This window comes from Pipra filicauda, unplaced genomic scaffold (genome assembly GCF_003945595.2).
Source record: "Pipra filicauda isolate LSUMZ 115617 unplaced genomic scaffold, ASM394559v2 scaffold113_size4260070_pilon, whole genome shotgun sequence".
NCBI lineage: Eukaryota > Metazoa > Chordata > Aves > Passeriformes > Pipridae > Pipra > Pipra filicauda.
The window spans coordinates 2036990-2055600 of NW_024103585.1; the positions used below are offsets into that span (position 1 = coordinate 2036990).

The 18611-nt window shown below is 42.5% G+C and overlaps 1 protein-coding gene across 2 annotated transcripts; it reads right to left on the reverse strand.

Moving 5' to 3' along the window:
* Window positions 1-9056: 9056 nt before the first annotated feature.
* Window positions 9057-15508, reverse strand: LMOD2 (leiomodin 2). Of its 2 annotated transcripts, none has more exons than XM_027720849.2 (3): window positions 15057-15508; window positions 9810-11147; window positions 9057-9483 (listed from the first exon to the last, which is right to left on the reverse strand). In XM_027720849.2, exons 1-3 carry the CDS (start codon window positions 15327-15329, stop codon window positions 9457-9459), a joined length of 1638 nt encoding a protein of 545 aa, XP_027576650.1. In that variant the 5' UTR covers window positions 15330-15508; the 3' UTR covers window positions 9057-9456. The 2 variants fall into 2 exon arrangements, with proteins under 2 accessions (XP_027576650.1, XP_039239548.1); XM_039383614.1 differs by having other exon boundaries at window positions 9320-9483; window positions 9810-11138.
* Window positions 15509-18611: the final 3103 nt, after the last annotated feature.

The following is an 18611-nucleotide window of genomic DNA, read 5'->3' on the forward strand; positions in this document are numbered from 1 at the left end:
TGGAAAGAAAAATGAAAACCTGATCATAGTTAAGCTTTTCTTGGTGCTGTGCAGCGTGGAGGCCAAGCTGGTGAAAAAGCCCTTCAAGTGAGAAGTCTGCTCACTGGCAGCATGGTGCTCACCTCCATCTCACAGCAAGGTGATCCTCACACACGACTTGGTGGAAAGGCAAATGGAATCACATACTCATAGAATGGCCTGAGTTGGAAGGAACCTTAAAAATCATCTAATCCCAGCCCTTCTACCATGGACAGGGACACCTTCCACTAGAAGGTTGCTCAGAGTCCCATCCAACCTGGCCTTAAACACTTCCAGGGATGGAGGTGTCCACACCTTCTCTGGACAACCTGTTCCAGTGCCTTACTACCCTCACAGTAGAGAATCTCTTCCTAATATCTAATCTAAACCTCCTCTCTTTCAGTTTGAAGCCAATTCTCCCTTGTCGTGTCACTACATGCTCTACAAAAGTCCCTCTCCAATCTTCTTGTAGGCTCCCTTCAGGTACTGGAAGGCTGCAATTAGGTCACCCCAAAGCCTTTTCCAGGCTGAATAATCACAATTCTCTGTGAAGGAACAAGATTCAGGATGGGAGAGGTTCCAGGCGTGGAGAAAAACATACAGCAATTGACAGGACTTTATTATATGGACCTTACAGTTATTATATGGACTTTACTGTTATTATGTGGTTTCATTGTATCCACACTGCACGGTGCACAGCCTGGGCATGCTCGGGCTTGCCATGAGTTTGCCTGCTCCCTGCTTCCCCGCTCCCCTCTCTGATAGACTGCAGAAGCTGCAGAGAGGAGACAGTTACCATTCTCCCCTTCCTTCCCCGGTTCCTCCCACGTTCCTCCCCCTTTGCCTGTGTTCCTACCCCAATTTGTTCCCCCGTTTGTCTGTCTCATGCTCCACCCCGTGTTCTTTCCCCGCCTAAACCCATAAAACCTCTGGACACCTCAATAAAGTATTCCATCTGCACCTCTACCTTGTCTCCGGACCCATCCGTGCTGTGTCACGGCCCCATCCCCCTTTGGACCGTGGCAATTCTCTTAGACTTTTCTCGTAGGAGAGGTGTTCCATCCCTCTAATCAACTTGGTGATCCTCCTCTGGACTCACTACAAGGTAGATGTCCTTCCTGTGCTGGGGTGTACCATATATTCCCCATATATTTTAATGCATCCTTCCCCTCTGCACCATAGTGTGGGTCCTGCTCTAAAGCAGCCATATAGCTACTGTAAAGGAAATTGTACCTGCACTCGTTAGCTCAGCATTTGCATTTTGAAGAATTATGGTATATCTGGTGCAAGAGGCAGGAGATCAGAGCAGAACTACAGCTTCAACAGCATTTCCAGACTAAATCCCTGATTTCACTTAAAAGCTAACTCCCGATCTGCCTTCAGGTCATTCCCAGCTGATTTCAACTAAAACAGATGTGCTGCTTTTAAAGTATGATATTCTGTGTCATAAATAACTACTTAAGGCCACTGCTTGCTTTTAAATGCCAGCAATGGCCCTGGAGACCTCCAGTGACATCAGGGCAGCAGGCAGCAACTTTTGCTGACAAAGACTGGAACAAGGTGGATACATTTGAATCTTTCTTTTCACAGATCGTTGCAGCTCTCCCAGCTCCAGCAACAGAACTGAATGGCCCTACAGAGGTTTTCCATCCCATGGCTTGTTAAAGAACTGAACAGTTTCACTATTTGCCCCAGAAGTAATGAACTCTCCAGACTTCTTAATGAAAAGCAAATGAATCTGCCCAAGAGATGCATTAACCTTGAATTTCAAAGAAGAAAATAGCCTATAAAGAAAACTATAGTCAAATTGAAAATCTATTGAGACCACTGCTCCATTTGGAGCAGCTTGGAAAGAGGCTGATTTGGAAAGCAGGTATTTAAATGTTCATTGAAATATGACAGAGTGAAGTTCGGGTCTTTGCTTTGAGCCATCTCAGGCATGTGAGTCCCACCACAACAGTAGCACTGGAGACACAGAAATTCCACCCTGGAAGTGAGTAATTGACCCACCTCTGATGACAGAACCTCTGCACCCATCACCCCATTGCCACTTTATCCCAGCTGGCACTGCTAGTGTCAACTGTGAGACGGTATCAGAAAACCAACAGGCAATCTTGCAGACCCCCAAATGTGGTAAGGATCCTATGCTCTCTGTTACTCACCACTGTGTCTCCTCTGGTGGGGAATATAGCTGGGGAGCTGCAGAGCAGCACACTGCAGGGGGGATAGTTGACTGCTTCAGAATTAATCATGGGATTGGTGGGATCACAGCCAGCTAACGTGGACAAGGAGCTGAGGGCCCTATTAGCTTTCCAATGGATGACTGTCAGAGGCCCCAGTGCCCTCAGCATTGAACAGGTCTGCTCACCCTGCTTTTAATTAGGCATTAGAATGAAATACAGCATGTTGTAATATTGATATAGTGTGCAGTCATCCAGAGATAAGGCCATGCATTGCCACTCTGACATAGCCAAATGATGAGGATCCAGCGTGAGTGGTCCTCCGCATCCAGCATGGTTGATAGAAAAAGTAATGACCTTACTTTTCACAGGAGAAGATGACAGAGCACCAAATAAGAGGAGCTTTCTATAACTAATTTTTATGCTCTACAGAGATAGGAAGCTGACAAAACTTGCTCAGTGCCCTTGAGGTAACAGGATGTCTCATAGCATGGAGCTGGCAGAGCAGGATTAGAGCTCAGGATTGTCTGACACCCAGCTGTGAGCTTAGTTCTCCATGTGACCTGTGGGATTCTTTGCAGTGGGAATTTGAGAGTGGGAGCCAGTGGCACGGTGGGGTTTTGCAGGCTGCTCAGCTGTGCTGGGCTGTCAATATCAACATCTGTGGTTCTGTTGTCACAAAGATCTTAGGGTACCAATCCAGAATAATTTAAACTAAGCTAAAGCCATGCTGTCTGATGCTGTCCTCCCTCTCTTCCTGGCCAGAGGTTCCCACCATCTCCTTTGCACCAGCAACACAGCTCTGAAACCTGCAGTAGGAGGTCTAGGGAAGCAAACCATAACAATCTTCCCTTTTTTTTGGTTGGTTTTCTTTTTCTTTTCTCTTTTTTGGGTGCTACCTCCCTGAACTGACTGAATGCAGATGTGGCATGAGAGAGGAGGCAGGCAAGGCATGGACAGGCAAACATGAAGGGGCAACTGGGACCACAGCAGTGCTCATCCAGAGCTGCAAATTTGTCCTACAGCTGCACCTAAAATCCAGCTATTGGTATCTTTGGAGTGATCAGTTCTAAAACTGTTTTTGGTCACTTTAAACTGTAGCAGAGACTGAAAAGTTTAGCTCATGACTGGCTAGACAGAAGATAATCCTGGCATGGGATGACATAAGTCTTGTAACAAGGGCTAGTGGCACACCCAAACCCATGCTAAAATGGGACGAAAGACAGGAATATCTGCCCTGTCTGAGTGCTTCCTGTGCAGTCATACACTTTCTGGGCTGGTGCTGGTGCGTGTGTCACCTCTCGCAGTGCGGGCAGAGTTTGCCTGTACCTGCCCACCCTACACAACTGAGACTGACCTGCCACGCTCAGGGCATGCTTGATGCATGGGAAAACAAAGAGCTGGAATTTGGCAGAAGTGTTCAAGAGCACATGAAACCTGAGCACCGTTGCCTTCCAACTTGTTTGTGAAACACAGCAACACATGCATGTGTCGCAGATTTAGAGAGCAGTAAGCTGAGACTGAGCAACAGGGGTGACCCCTCTCTGTGTATACATAAACACTTCCTTCAAGTGCCTGCAAAATTTACTGCTTTAACTGTAGCTGATTGACAGCCTTCAAGAACATTCATGACTATGTTAATTAAAAAATACAGCTATAGCTTCAAATGTTTCTCAGAAAAAAAACCTGGAAAGAAAAGCCAAGGAAATACATATTCCTTTATGGGTGGATTGACCTAATGCTCTCAGCAGAAAGGCATGACAGGGTACTGAAGGAATTGATTTCTTATCTATGGAATTTAAACTTCAAGTATCTCCCACACAAGAAAAATAGTCTCATGCATAGAGGCTATACTTGGTTAGTGTGGTGAAATGTCTCCTAGGCTAGTCCTGGGAATCAGACCCAATTTATCCTCCACAGGGTGCATAAGCATTTCTGACTGTCCTTTCAGTTCTTCATATGCTTGTTTCTTAGGTGACAAAATGACAGAAATGGCATGTCTCCCTTTCAATGACATTTTTTCATGGCCAAGTCAGCCTTGGGATTCCCATCCTCATGGCTTGCCTCATCTGCATTTACAAAATTTCCTGCACTGGATCATGGATCTCTTACCACTCAGAAATACACTGACAATCATCATATTCACTAATATTCATCTAGTCAAAGCATTCCTGTTAGCAAAAATAAAAATAAAAATAAAAATAAAATAATAATGCATCCAATAGTCCTTGATGTTTGAGGATCTTGGAACACATTTGAGTCTGTGTGAACATAGTCTTGCACTACTGTGAAATGGATCAGTACTGATCTCTACAAGGCAAAGTGGAGGCATAAGAAATTAAGCAATACACCGCAGAGTGCATAAATAGCAGCAGCACAGCCCAGGACATAACCCTTAGTCTTGGCTTTGAGATACATGTTTGGGCTCTTACCAGACACCCAATGAGAATTTTTACTATGACTATATTTAAAGGAAAGAAAAACATCTTTCCTTGTGTTATAGTTCTGTAGCAAATAATTCAATAATTCAAGGCTTTATAAAATTCATATTCATTTGAACCTGAAAATAGTCAAATATTAGAGATAGAAATAAATACACCTGGCAGACAGGCAACAGCCCTGCTTTCAACAATTTTTTTCATATCTCCATTTTTCTTTTGGACTGATCCAACCTTTTCACACAGAACAGTTGCATCTGGGTCTGATAGTGCACCAGCTACCCCACAGCCAGCGTGTGACAATTGCTCTATTTTTCCACTATCTACACAGAAAGAAAGTAAAGCCCCTGCTTACTGCTGTGCATGAGCTGCAGTTTGCTCCTTCACCTTCCAGTTTCAGCACAAAGTTGCATCCATCCAGCAGACCCAAAACTGCGACGGACCTTCAACCCATCCCGGTCTCACAGGACAGCCCTGGCAAGGCAGGGAGCAGTGTAGACCTGGGGGAAACAGTCAGTGCATGCTGGGAGGTCCCCACTGGAGCTAACCTGCACCAGTCACCCACTTGCTTTGAGTGGTTCCAGATCCTGTGTAGTTATCACATCTAAGAACATTAATTTAATAATGGCAGAGCTTCTGTGTTACTGGTTTCAGAATTCTGCTGCAGAAAGCACCACACCATACTATCCTTTTCATAAGCTTCTGGCATTCTTTTAACAATAAGTTTATGAATTTGCCCATTCTTTCTAAATGAGAAGGCTGCTTCAAGAACCTTCTTGCTCTGAGAGCTAGGTCAGTCACGCACGGTTTCTTTTTTTTTTTTTCCCTACTGCTAACTGTGTCCTGTAGCTCTTTCTCCTTTGCTGTATTTATAGACACGAGCTGAAATCCCTTTGAGCCTTTGTTTGGCTAGACTGATCCCACCACCTGTTCTCATCTCTCTTACAGGACAGCTTCTCCAGTTCCCCAATTATCCTAGCCATTTTCTGTCCCTCTTCCAATTGAAAACAATTTTTCCTGGCTGTCAGTTACTGGAATTATACACACTCTTCCAGGTGCTGTTTCACTTGGGCCTGCACCTGGGAATAGTGTTTGGAGCTACCCCTTGCCTTACATCCAGGCATTGCAAATCCCCTCTTCATGGCTAACTTGTGGTAGTTATATGTCACTCTCAAAACAACCTACAGAAAAGTCCTCTCTATTTGGGCTGTGAGGCTGCTCTGCCTTAATCATTACTTCCATAGACCTGATGGACTTCTGAGGAAAACATATGAGTGGTGGTGTGGAAGTCTGGAATACTCAGAGCTTCTGCTCTGTTCTGCAAGGGTTGTAACTGTGTTGTCCTAGCATGTGGGCAAGGGAGAGGCTTTAGCCATACCTTCCTGCTTCCCTCTGCCTGGAGCTTCCCAGGATATCCATTCTCCCACCATACCATGCAGGGGCTGTCCTGGACCAGCTCTCTGGCTCTCCCAGACTCAGCCTCCAGAAATGGATGTGGCTTCACCTGGCAGGAGCCTCCAGGGCCACCTGCCCTGTTTGGTGGGAAGGAAGCACATCTGCAGGGCAGTCAGACCAGCGCCTCTGCCCTCAGCTAAATACCAGCAAAGTGGGTCACTATCCAGAACATCAACAGGGGACTCAGCAGGAGGCAGGAAACTTCCAGAAGATGTGGAAACAAAATTTCTTGGACTTTCATGAGCTCCTTTTCTTTCTATATACTTGGATACTTCCCTAGGTGATGAGGCACGAATTAAAGGGCCACATACTGGAATTACAGGTAGCAGTCAGGCTCTGATATTTCTGGTGCTTGGTAGGTCAGCTCTTTTATGGAATCACAGAATGATTAAGGTTGGAAAAGGCCTCTAAGATCATTGAGTCTAGCCCTTAACCCAGCACTCCCAGGTCCACCTCTAAACCATGTCTCTAAGCACCATATCTACACATTTTTTGAACACTTCCAGGGATGGTGACTCTGCCACTTCCCTAGGCAGCCTATTCCAATGCTTGACCACCCTTTTGGTGAAGAAAGTTTTCTTTCCTCCCCTGGTGCAACTCGAGGTCATTTCTTCTTGTTCTATCACTTGCTACCTGGGAGAAGACACCAACCCCACCTGGCTACAACCTCCTGTTAGCCAGTTGTAAAGAGCAATACGGTCTCCACTCAGCCTCCTTGTCTCCAGGCTAAACAACCCCAGCTGGCTCAGCCGTTCCTAAGAGGACTTTTGCTCCAGACTTTTCACCAGCTGTGTTGTCCTTCCTTGGACATGCTCCAGCATGTCAATATCCTTCTTGTAGTGAAGGGCAGAGGATTCGAGGTGCCAAGTTGTTCCATTTTACACAGCATGGATGACAGATTTTGGTGTGTTTGTTTCTCTGATTGAGAGAAAATGGATGGCCACCCACTGCCAGAGCCTTACAAGTCCAAATGAGGAGCATACCTGCATCCTGGGGCTCCTGTGTCCAAATCTGATGGGGGTATAGCACTGGCTGTGCATTGCTAAGGCACAGGACTGACCCTTCGTGAGCAAGTGTGCTCCAGGAGCTTCAGTATCCACACGTGGTCACCATCTCCATTACTTTACAATACATCAGAGCAGGGCTCCTACATGAGAGGGCTGATGGCCACTTCACAGCCTCCACAGTCAGGAGCTCTGGCCAAATTTTCTTAAGGACTCTGCCCATCAGCCTCCCCTTCTGCAAAAGAGTAACTCTTACCAACCTGAAAGATGAATTCTACCTTCCCTTTTCCTTTTTTCTAGGCTTTTTTCTTCTTCCACATTCTTCTCTTCTCTCATCTGTCACTTTTCAGCATTCATTTTCTTTTCTATCTTCTTTTTCTATATAATTTTTCACCTCCCATACAGATAGTTTCCTCACTTCTCACTCTCCCTTTTTCCTTAAAAGTATGATTTCAGTTTCTAAAAACATTTTCTTGTGTTCCATTAAATCCTCTCCATTGTGCTTTTCCTGCTTTCCCTCCCTATCTTTTATTTTCCCTTGCTTATCCGCTTTTGCCGTTTGATTAAACATCCGGGATGTTTCTCATCCTTCACAAAGTTTCTGGAGACAAGGTCTGGGGCCATAGGTCTACTCCTGACTGTTGTCTGCATTCCAGTATTGCTTCCATCCTCAGAAGATCCCAAGCCCCAGCTTCCATTTGGTCATCGAAAACTGACCATAGGTTGATTTTTATGCTATGGGAGCCTATCCAATTATAAAGGCAGCTAAAGACTAATTGTACGTACCATATTTCCTGTGACACTGGGTCTAGAAATACTCATGAGTTGTTGTGATCCTGAGGCAAGAAAAAAAATGTTGGAATGTGTTTCAGTTAGTTATATATTGCTTTTGTTATGTTTTAGTCAATAAATACAAATGCAAAAAGGTATTTTCACCATTTTCTTGCTATGACAGTTACATTCCTGACAACTCATTAAAGGATCCCCTCTCCCTTATGCTTCATTTCCCTCCAGCAATTTGTTCCTATTTCTGGGGAAATCTGTCTAATTAATATTTCTAAGAGCGAGCTTACCTGTGTTTTTTTCAGTACCACTGTTTTTTGCAGTGTTGAGTAACTTTAAGTAATTACTTTCATTGATGTGGTATTATGTAAAAGAAATACTAATTCTGTTGTTTATAGTTGCAATGAGCAAACTAATTAATACTTAGTAGTGCTTCTGAATGTATCTCTTCTCTCACCTTTCAACACTTTGGCCACTACTCAGTTTTCTTCATGTTATCACTACCTTCACACTAGCTGAAGCACCCAGAACCATAACTAATCTGACCAGGGAGATGTCTAGTGCTACATGAGGAAGGGCTATTCATGCCATTGCCTGTGATGTGATACCTCCAGCCATGCATCTCCAAATGATGTTGGCTCTGCTTCCACTGTATCATATTGACAGTTCACACCCTGCTTGTTGTTCAACTGATACCATAGGAAAGCCTTTTTCCACCTGAATGGCAGACTGCTTTTCAAGTTTCTCTGTCTGACTGGATATCTCAGCTGAGGTTAGTTCTGCCTAAATACAGCACTTGGACTGAATGGATCTCCATTGAATAATTCTTCTGCAACCATAAAATATCGGCATTAATATTTAACCCATAAGTCAACACGAACCACGTATCTATTCATCTCCCGCTTCTTCTCTTAGACCAAGGTTTAGGACCCCTAATGCAACACCGATGACCTGACACAGCCCATATCTTAGTTTTAGTTGTACATAGCCTTGTGAATCATTTTTTCCCATGTCAGTATGGAATTGCACTAATATATGGGCTCAGGTACTATACTCCACACAGGCACAGGTGCAGCGGAGAAGGATCTCAGGTTCTTTCCCAGGAGGCTTCCTGAATGCTTATGAACGTGATACAAATGTCTGGTGGGTTTTAACTCACAGAAATAAAGGACTATGTGTCTGCTTGAAAGCTTCAAACCACATTTATTGTAAATTCATGGAAAAACCAGAAGAAACCACAGGCTGTTAAACTATTACATCTCAGTGTGAAGAACTTGCCAAGTGATGTGCAATCAGATATTGACAAGAATATCTAAATAAGAAGCAATTTCTCAATAGAAATCTCATTAAATAAAAAAGAAAATTATTTCCATATTTACAGATTACAAGGTAAACGGATCCTTAAAGCATTATTTTGTATTTAGCGGTTTTATTTCTTTGAAATAAAAGGGAAATGGCTTGAATCTAAGAGTGTACTTTGGAAGCAGCTTGCTAGACAGTCTATGTTACCGCCAATGAAAGGACAAGAAGCCTCCCCTCAGTCACTGCAGGGTTCTACTTCTTCTGTCATCCAGTCTTTCACCGAAGGGCTTCTGGTACCTCCACCTATGAAACAGCGATGGGAAGGGTGTTCACTACATTTGTTGTACAGTCTGGATAGCAACATTCCTACCAGACATACACTCCCAAGATCCGTGTGCTATCCACCCTCTCCCATAACAAGACAGAACCTGGGAAAGTGCCCCACTTTCACAGTTGGAGAGAAATCAGTGTGCTGAGAAAAGCCTGATCAGGGGAAAGCCTCCTCTCAAGTGCTTTATTATGCTCACATTTCTAAGAATTTTCATTTATTAAATATATGTACTAAAATTACCTGAGCTTGTGCTATTTTTGGGCCACAATCAGTTACTGAACAAGGATCTCTCACTTACCCGCCTTAATTGCTTTATGCTGCTTGCCCGAATTGCTTCCATAAGGTTGTCATGGAGAGACCTTTGTGGGGTGGATGGACGGGTGGAGGGTCGTGAACCTTCCTCTGATTTTCTGTCTGAGATGGATTTTAGAGAATCTTTAATTTCTTTCAATATGTTGTTCTCATGTTTTCTACTTTTTTTGCCTTTTTTCTTTTTCTGTCCATTATGTAAGTCTTTTTTTGCGCTTTCTTGCTGTTTGATGACTTCAGCTATATTCCTGGTTGGTGCCTTCTTCTCTGGAATAACTGGGGGAGGAGGAGGTGGGGGTGGGGGTGGTGGGGGAGGGGGAGGTGCAGGAGCTGGAGCTGGAGGCTGACTTTTCACTGGAGGTGCTTTCTTAGGGAGCTTTGGAGAAGACCATGGTGAGCTCTTAGGTGACACATAAGGTGAGGATCGAGGTGTTCCCTTCTGCAAGACTTTGGTCTTTGGATTGATGGCTCCATCACAACCTGACTCTTGTTGCCTCTGCTCCTGCATACGCTTTTGCCTTTGTTTATCCATATTTCTTGTCAGGATACTTGTCATGCTCATTCTTGGGCCAGCAAGGTCAAAGTGGTACCCCAGCTTGACCAGAGTGGTGTTCTCTTTCAACAGTTTAACTATGTCCATTTCCACCTGGCTGCCCATGATGTGCCTTTGATTGTGGAACCGCAGTTCTGTTAGAACTTTGTTACTCTGCAAAGCTCTCATGATGGCCAGCACGCCTTTGCCTGTGATAAAATTTGACTCGATATTCAAACTAGTTATATGCTGATTTACCTTTAACATACCAGCAATAGCTATTGCCACATTGTCATCAGCATGGGTGTTAGCCAAGCTGAATGACTTAACCACTGTGTTGTCCCTCAGGGCTTGAGAAAATTGTATAAGCATCTGTGAAGTGATGTTTTCAATGTTGTTCAGATTGACCTCTGTGGTGTCAGGGTCATTGCTCCTAACTTTTTCCAAAGCATCCTCAATAACTGTTGGATTTCCACAAGGGTGAATGGCACTGCTTTTTAAGCTCTGGCTATCGTCTTTTCCATCATGGCCATTGAGTAAGTTTTCATTGTCTTTTGCGCCATTACACTTTTTGCGTCTGATGTGGTCAGAACTCCTGCCATTTTCAGGTCTTTCACCACCTGCAGCATTTTGCTCTTGCTCATTCTCATCATCACTCTCATCTTCATCTTCCTTCTCATCATCTTCTTCTTCATCATCCTCTTCAGTATATGCTTCCTCAGACACTTCACTATTGCTTTCTGTGAAACATTCTTCTTGCAGCTCTTCTGAATTGTCTTCTTCTTGCTCAGAATCCTGAACAGGAATGTAGGTATGAGTCTTAAACATGATTGAAATAACATAGCTACTGCCTTTTAGCATAATAACAATTATATTGAGACTATATGTTGATATTGAAACCTAAAAATAAATCCCCAGAAACGGATACAGTTAGGAGAACAGAAAATGCTGCAGCGCCTAAGACCTTTTTAATGTTACTTCTTTCATATTCTTTAGAAAATGTTCAGCATAAATTGCAACCATTTAACCAATGGCAGTAATTTCTACCAAGAGAAAACTTGATACAAGATATTACAACATGGACATACTTCACATTTTCTGTGTTGGCATGTCTGCAAGGAGATATAATTTGTACCCTTGCCAGCAGAAACACAAGACAACAATTTCAGAATGGATATGAGTAACAAGCTTCTTCATTTCATGAGGATTAGACATCTCTGTCAATGCTCAGGCTCCCTTGCATCTGTTAGTACATCTAAAAAAGTTAAAGATTGCCATGATTTAATATATAAATAGTGCCTGCATGTGTAATCATCTATACCAGCATGCAAAACAATTCAGAATTACAGGAGTCATGTCAAAAAGACTCTGGATGCACTGCATGGACTGTACATACTTAGAAACTATTTGTGAATAAAGGATTCAGATGCATTTCCACAGAAAATAGGGAATGCAAGGTAACATGTCAAGAAGCCCCAAATTTCTTCATGTTTGCCAAGAGCTAAGTCTGTGCTCACCAACAGCTGTTGCAGGCCAGCTGCCATACTGTGAATCATTATAATTCATTGTCTACAGAGTAAATGGATTTTTTTCTGAAATGTAAAGTTATTTTAGTGTGTTTGGTGGGTACCAGGAAGGCAGATTTGGAACCATGTCTTAAAGCTCTGCCTGGTGCCCTTAGCAGTTATGGTGGCAAAAGAGAATTCTCTGCACAGGAACGGGGAAAAGTCTTTGCTCCAGGAAAGCCTCGCTCTCCACCTGGAAGACTCGAGTAGTGCAGCAGGGATCTACGGGCCATGACTGATCTATGTGCTGTAGACTGATCTGTGTACCACCCACCTTTTGCCCCAAAAGATCTCCCATGTCATATTTTGTCTACTGGACAAGCCATAGCTTATGCCTTTTTATTTACCGTTGTAAATGTTTATAAAATTTTGGATGAAATATAATTGTTCGGTATGCATTACGTCAGCAATGTTCGTGGGGTTTAACGGGGTTTTTAATGTTTGTAAAATACTAGAGGGTATTTTCCAAAGTAAATGTACTCTGCAGAGAAACACCAATTCGGTTTCTGAAAAACATAAGTGTTACTAACAGGACAGCCTATTTTTAGACAACCTGTGTCGTTTTAGGTTTGCTTAATTATCTAGCTCTGAAAATACAGGGAAAGGTTAAAATAACAGTAGTGACAGATTGCATTGTACTGTTTCACAATCTTAAGCAGAATTCTGTGTTGGGACACATGTAAAACAGATGTTAATTGCAATGTTCGTAGAACTGTGACTCGTAATGAAACAGGACATTGAGTTGTTCCCACCTGATGTTCCTGAGCTGAGCATTCAGCACCTGGGGGGCTTGCAGGGTCCCATCACATTGACCTGCACATTGAGGTCTTCAGGATCCAGCCCCATTACTTCTCCTGTGGAGAAGGGGCCTCCTTTTCCAGGAAGGCCCCTATGCAGAGAGACTGAGACATACTGTGCTACCTATAGGTTTATTATTGGGACTAAGATTTATATCTGTAGCTTCTATATATGTGTAGAGTTTTAAAACCTGAAAACACCAGGTATCCAGGAATCTATCTTCATGGCTTTGCTTTTCTCTCTCTCGGAATATATACTACAGCCTTCGACACAGCTGCAGATGAGCAGAAGGTGGTGCCTCTAAATGCACTGTTAATATGTTTGATGTCAGTAGACTAATAAAAAAAATACTTGGGTTTGATTTTTTGGGCTTTTTTTGACTGGCATTTCTGGGGCCAAAGGGAGAGTTTAGTTTCCTGTCACACACATTGTCTGGTGTCACAGCAATCTGCACAATAATTTTAAAATCGAATACTCTTTGCAGATCCACAGAGATGTACTCTGTTACTATGGCAGCATTGCAGTACAGGACTGCTGCAGGCAGCCTGTGGGACTTCACCTTATATTGTAGTAGTAATGCGATGAAAATTTTGGGCTAAGATAGTCAATGCAGAGGTAAATATCTCTGGAGGACAAGTTATTCCCCCTAAAAGGCTATCTGCAGCTTGTTTGCCTTCTGGAGCAGCTGATCTCTCACCACTAACTATAGAAGGAGCACAAATAACCATCTTAGATAAAGGTGTCTAACTTCCAGGCAGTTGAAAGCAAGAAGAAAATTGTTTTCAAGGAGCTTTCTTACTGCCTTCAGTGAAGAGAACCTTTGTGCCCTCTATTTTAGCATGTCAACATTTTCTTATTTAAGGGTGCATTTAGGAAGTTTCTTCTTAGATCAAAAAGTATAGACGTGCTTGCCAGCACTTCAAGGTTTAGCCATAACCCATCGTTAATGCTGTATAAATATGGGGGAGGGGGGAAAGAAAGATCCTGCCGTTATATAAGACACAGAACTAGACCTGTTCAGAAGGTTTTTTGGAAGTGCCCAGGTTTCGAGTTCCAGGCTTAGCTGGAAATAAACATTAATCTTGCCATTGCCTCCCTAGGACTTGACAAACAGGGAGTGAAGTCAACGACTGCAAGCTGACACTAATGGTCTGATGACAGCTACTGGTCTGTGCGCTTGCCTGCAAAGACATTATACCACCATTCACAAGCAGGAGAAAACATATGTAAAAACGTCCTGGATATTGCAGGGTATTTTAATGCACCTGACATTTCTCTAGAAGGATATTTTAGCTAATGTATGGACTGCAATTATTTCCTTGCAAATGAACCAAACTCCTGAATAGGGCTGTTAGAGGTTCTGAGTCCGCTTTTGCTGACTTTGCCTTTGTTGCATTATTTTCTATTTAAACATAAGAAAACATGTCCCTATAAACAGAGTCAGAGCTTGGTATGAAGCAGCATTTAAAAATTCCCATGTCCCCACACAGAGCCATTGTGAAAACAGAAGTTGCTTTTTGACTGAGCTCAGTCTCACAAATACTTTTAGCAAGGACCCGGTGGTGCCAACATGGACATTAGCTGAGACAGAGTGCTTGTTGCTTGCCAAGACTGAGCCCTTCACTCCTGACCAGCTGTAACGTTCCTTTCTAGTTCAGGGACCGGGTTTTATCATTAACTTTTTTATTTTGGGGAATGAGTTGCCTAACAAACACTATTGGCAGTTTTTTTGGGAATACAGTTAAATGGTTCAGCTGTTCAGGCCACTTTTTAAATAATATAACCCTCTGACAACAGTTGCTAGAAGACACCCAAGCTGTGCCAAGGCTCCTCAGCAGGGACAAAGCAACACAAGCTCCTGACTGCAACGCAGCTTCCTTCCAGTGAGCACAAAGTCTGGTGTCCGCTTACTAAACTTCTGACATAACGTATTCAAAATTATCTTCCTGATGTGCTTCTGTGCAGCCAGTACTGATTGTTTTTTAAGAAAAGGAAAAGGTACTTTCTGTAGTTTTTTTAAAAAATCAAATGCTATCCAAAGCCCATATTGCTACCTATTGATAATTTTTAACATGCCCTTTAATTTTTTTCCTATTTTTATCACTAATGATAGTTTTTATGGCACTTTCTTCTGTTCTGAACAGAGCATTTAAGGTACCTCCAGAAAGAGCAAAAACTGTCTAAGCTACTACACAGAGCTTTAGCAGGCACAGAAGTATGGCTAACAGTGTTCTTAAAAATGCTACAAGAGACAAAGGAAATTAAATCAGTCAGCAAGATCATGCCAATGAAGAATAACCCCAAATATTTATAGGATACAGCAAATGCCTTGGCATCTTACCTTGTCGCATGCACCCAACCTCTCTTTTTCTAAGAGTTTCTTGGTCTCCCTCTCCCAATAGGCCATCAGTGCTTCCCTGCTGAAAGTCCCTGTCGGTGTTTTCTCCGTCAGGCTTTTCTGTCGTTGCCCCACTGGAAGGTTACAGTCGGGCTCTATGTCCTCTAGCTCCCGCTCCAGCTCCTTCAGCTCCTCTTCAGTGAGAGAAGCAAGGAGCTCATCTTCATCAATGTCTTCATATTTACTGAGCTCTCTTCTGTAGCCAAAGGTAGACATGGTCCTGCTTGGTCAGGCTGGTACAAAGTTGAAGTGACCAGGCATTCAAGAAGGCTGAAGCAAGTGAGCAAGCTGTGTCTCGTGTGGTCAGCAACTGTTTCCCTGCATAGCAGAGGCACCCTTTTAAGAGTAATCATCAGGGGCTTACGACAATGCACGAAGGGATGAAAGCATGCTCTGTTTTAAGCATCAGACGTCAGCTAGACATCTGAACAGCAAGAATGTCCCAACACTAGTGTTTGCAGGTCCCTTAAAGAGGGGGATTATTGACACACTGGCCATGGCCATATTTAGAGCAGGCAGCTAGTGGGAGAATACCAACCTCGCAGACGGGGGGGCAGCAGCAAATAAAACCCCGGCTGCACTCACACCAATGTTGTGTCCAAATTGCAGGAGGGAAAGAACAATGAAAATCCGTTTAATCCTGAGCTGTCCCAGGGGCTGGAAGTAAAACACCCTTGCCATTGTTCAGCAGACTTCCTCTTGCTTTCACGGTTTTCTAGTGGAACCATGCTGTTATCCCGCCAAGGTGTTTGCAGGCGGTTGGGATCGTTGGAGAGGCAGCCGAGGGGAGGAGGTCGGCCTGTCAGCACCTGGGGGGAGCACTGTTCCCATAATGTCACATTGTGCCTGAAACAAATCACTGGATTATTTATTAATTCCCTTATTTTTTCTAGGATGATCAGAGGGCGAATCAGCTTGGCTTGCCCATTTGGAGCTCCTGTGAAATTTTTTTTCATGAAGAGAATTGCACTCTGCTGGGAGGAGTGAGCAGAGTCCCCAGAACTTTAGGGGGAACAAGCCCTGGGTGGGCAGCAGGGCTCTGCCTTCATCATTTCTGACAGCCCAAGCAACTGAAGGCCTCTAGTGGTTATTCTATTAATGGCTATTGCCTGCTGTCACTGACTGGTGTCCAGCTGGAGTGTGCCCTTCATTTCTTTATTCTACATGTCTATCACATTATCATTTCTGTTAACACATGATATATTATGATTATATTAGTTTTATAGACAGGTATGTTCCTGTGTAAGAAACTACAGAAAAAAAGGTTAAACTTTGCACTGTTTCTGTTTTTTCTCTATTATCAGTGAATGATGGTGAACTAGAAAAGTTTTCTGGAATATGAAGGCCAGCAATATCTGCAAACCCATGTTGAGAGAAAGAGAGAAGGGAGAAGGACAGAGAGAAAGTTGGTTTTGGTACAGAGAAGTAGGAACGCATTTATAACAACATATATCAACCTTCTTAAATGATTACACACAGTGCATTCTAGACAGTCAAACCAATATTTAATGAAAATGTAAGTGAAAATAATTTAAGTACTGCTCTTGTCTGTCATCTTTTTTGATTAATATGGATTGGACACATGAACTGATGTATGATGTTTAGCCAAACTGCTTACTTAGCTTTATTATTGTGCATACTGCTTTACTGACAATGGCAAAAGGAGATTAAGCTTGGTTTTCACATAGATTTGAGAAAGAAATTATATTTTTCCTTTGATTATCTGTCTGTATGAATATCATGCAGTTATCTTGCTCAAGAATTGGGATGAAAGCTCATAAGCTTAGTCTTCTCTAACACATAAAATACATTAATTAAGCAGATTGAGGAATATTGTACATCTTAAAACAAATAAATATTTGCAGGTCATTTATATTGGCCAAATCTTTGGATTAAATAAAAAGGAGGAAGATGCTTGGCTTACTGAGCTAAGAGAATTACCTTGACAGTATAAGATACAATGACGCACCAACTGTGTATAGATAAGTCAGTGGGTCAGTAGAAGTTCTGCTTGCTCTTTCAGCTGCACCTGCAGAATGAAGCCTGGGCCAAATTCTGTAAAGCATGAAAGAGCAGAAAAAAATAAGTACCTTTTTAATTTTAGCGTTGCATCACCAATGCTTTTAGATAGAGCTGATATTGTATATAACAGCACTCCAAGCATTTTTATTTCTTCATTATGTCTAGGACAAAGGTTCACATCGTTATCATTGGAGTTAGCCAGAGAAGCAGCACAACAAAATTATCTTTCTGGGGTGTGTTTTTGCAGACAACATTTTGTTGTACACATTTTTTGATGGAGGTGGTTAGGAAATTTGCACTTGGCAGGTTTTATGTAGGAAAATCCTGATTGAAACCAAAATGCTTTTAGAAATACACTATATTTTATTAGTTCAATGTTGATATGTACAACACTGACATGTACAATATTAAAAGCAAAAAGATTATGTTAAAAATGAAATTTATTGAAATATACTGTTTCACAAAAAATTCTGAGCTTTCTGCTTTTTCTGTTTTCTCAGATACAACAAAATCTGTAAGTCTCCGAATTTTCCTGGGCTAAGAGTCTGTAATACAAAGTACAAATGTACTGATATCTGAATTATCTATGTGAAATTTTCTATGTATAAATCAAATTTTCCAAACTCAAAGGAACTTGAAGAAGCAACATGCATTGCTCACTTCTAAAATAATATTCCAAAGGAAGATTTAACAGCATGAATATTACTTTCAATGCTAGTCCTTGCTGAGGCAAGGATACAACACTGGGCTGGTGGTGCTGTTTTTCTACACATAAAATGTCAGTGATGTCCATTTTAGCCATGACATAATTTAAAGATGTTACTAAACATGGATTAGGTATTTTCTTGTACATGTGTCCCCTGAAGTAGGGGGGAAACTGGCACAATTAGGTGAGGTTATGAGTGGTTGATGTCCTCTCTTGATCTTATACGCCACTCATGGTAATTTAGTACTCATTCTTTACAAGGGAATGGCCAAGGGTGAAGACCCATAATCCCTCTCTAGGACAATTTTAATAAAAGCAATAAGGCTGTAGCACATGGCCAATTACACACACAAAGAAGATGCTAAGACTAAGCTAAGTACTCACAGATCAGAAAATGTGGGAATAGTATTTGTTCTTTCCTGCTGATGAGCGCTGAAACACAGTCCTTAATTCCATGGTTCTGTAATCATGATCCTAGACCCATAAGCACCCAGAACCTTTACTCTTTCAGTGCATGGGAGACATCATACACATTTAACAGCCTTTCAGCATTTTGTTTTGCCCCTGTTCTTCAGCATAATAAGACTATCAATGTCTTTAATTATCCAGTGGCCATTTCAGGGGACATGAAGTTCTGACTACCTTTGTGAGGAAAAAGAACAGAGGTACAGACACCTTAAGGCTGAAAGTATTCACTAATTTGGAGTTTCGGATTCCCTTTCTGGCAGTATTTTGCATTATGTAAGCACTTCAACTGGTCAGGGCTCTGT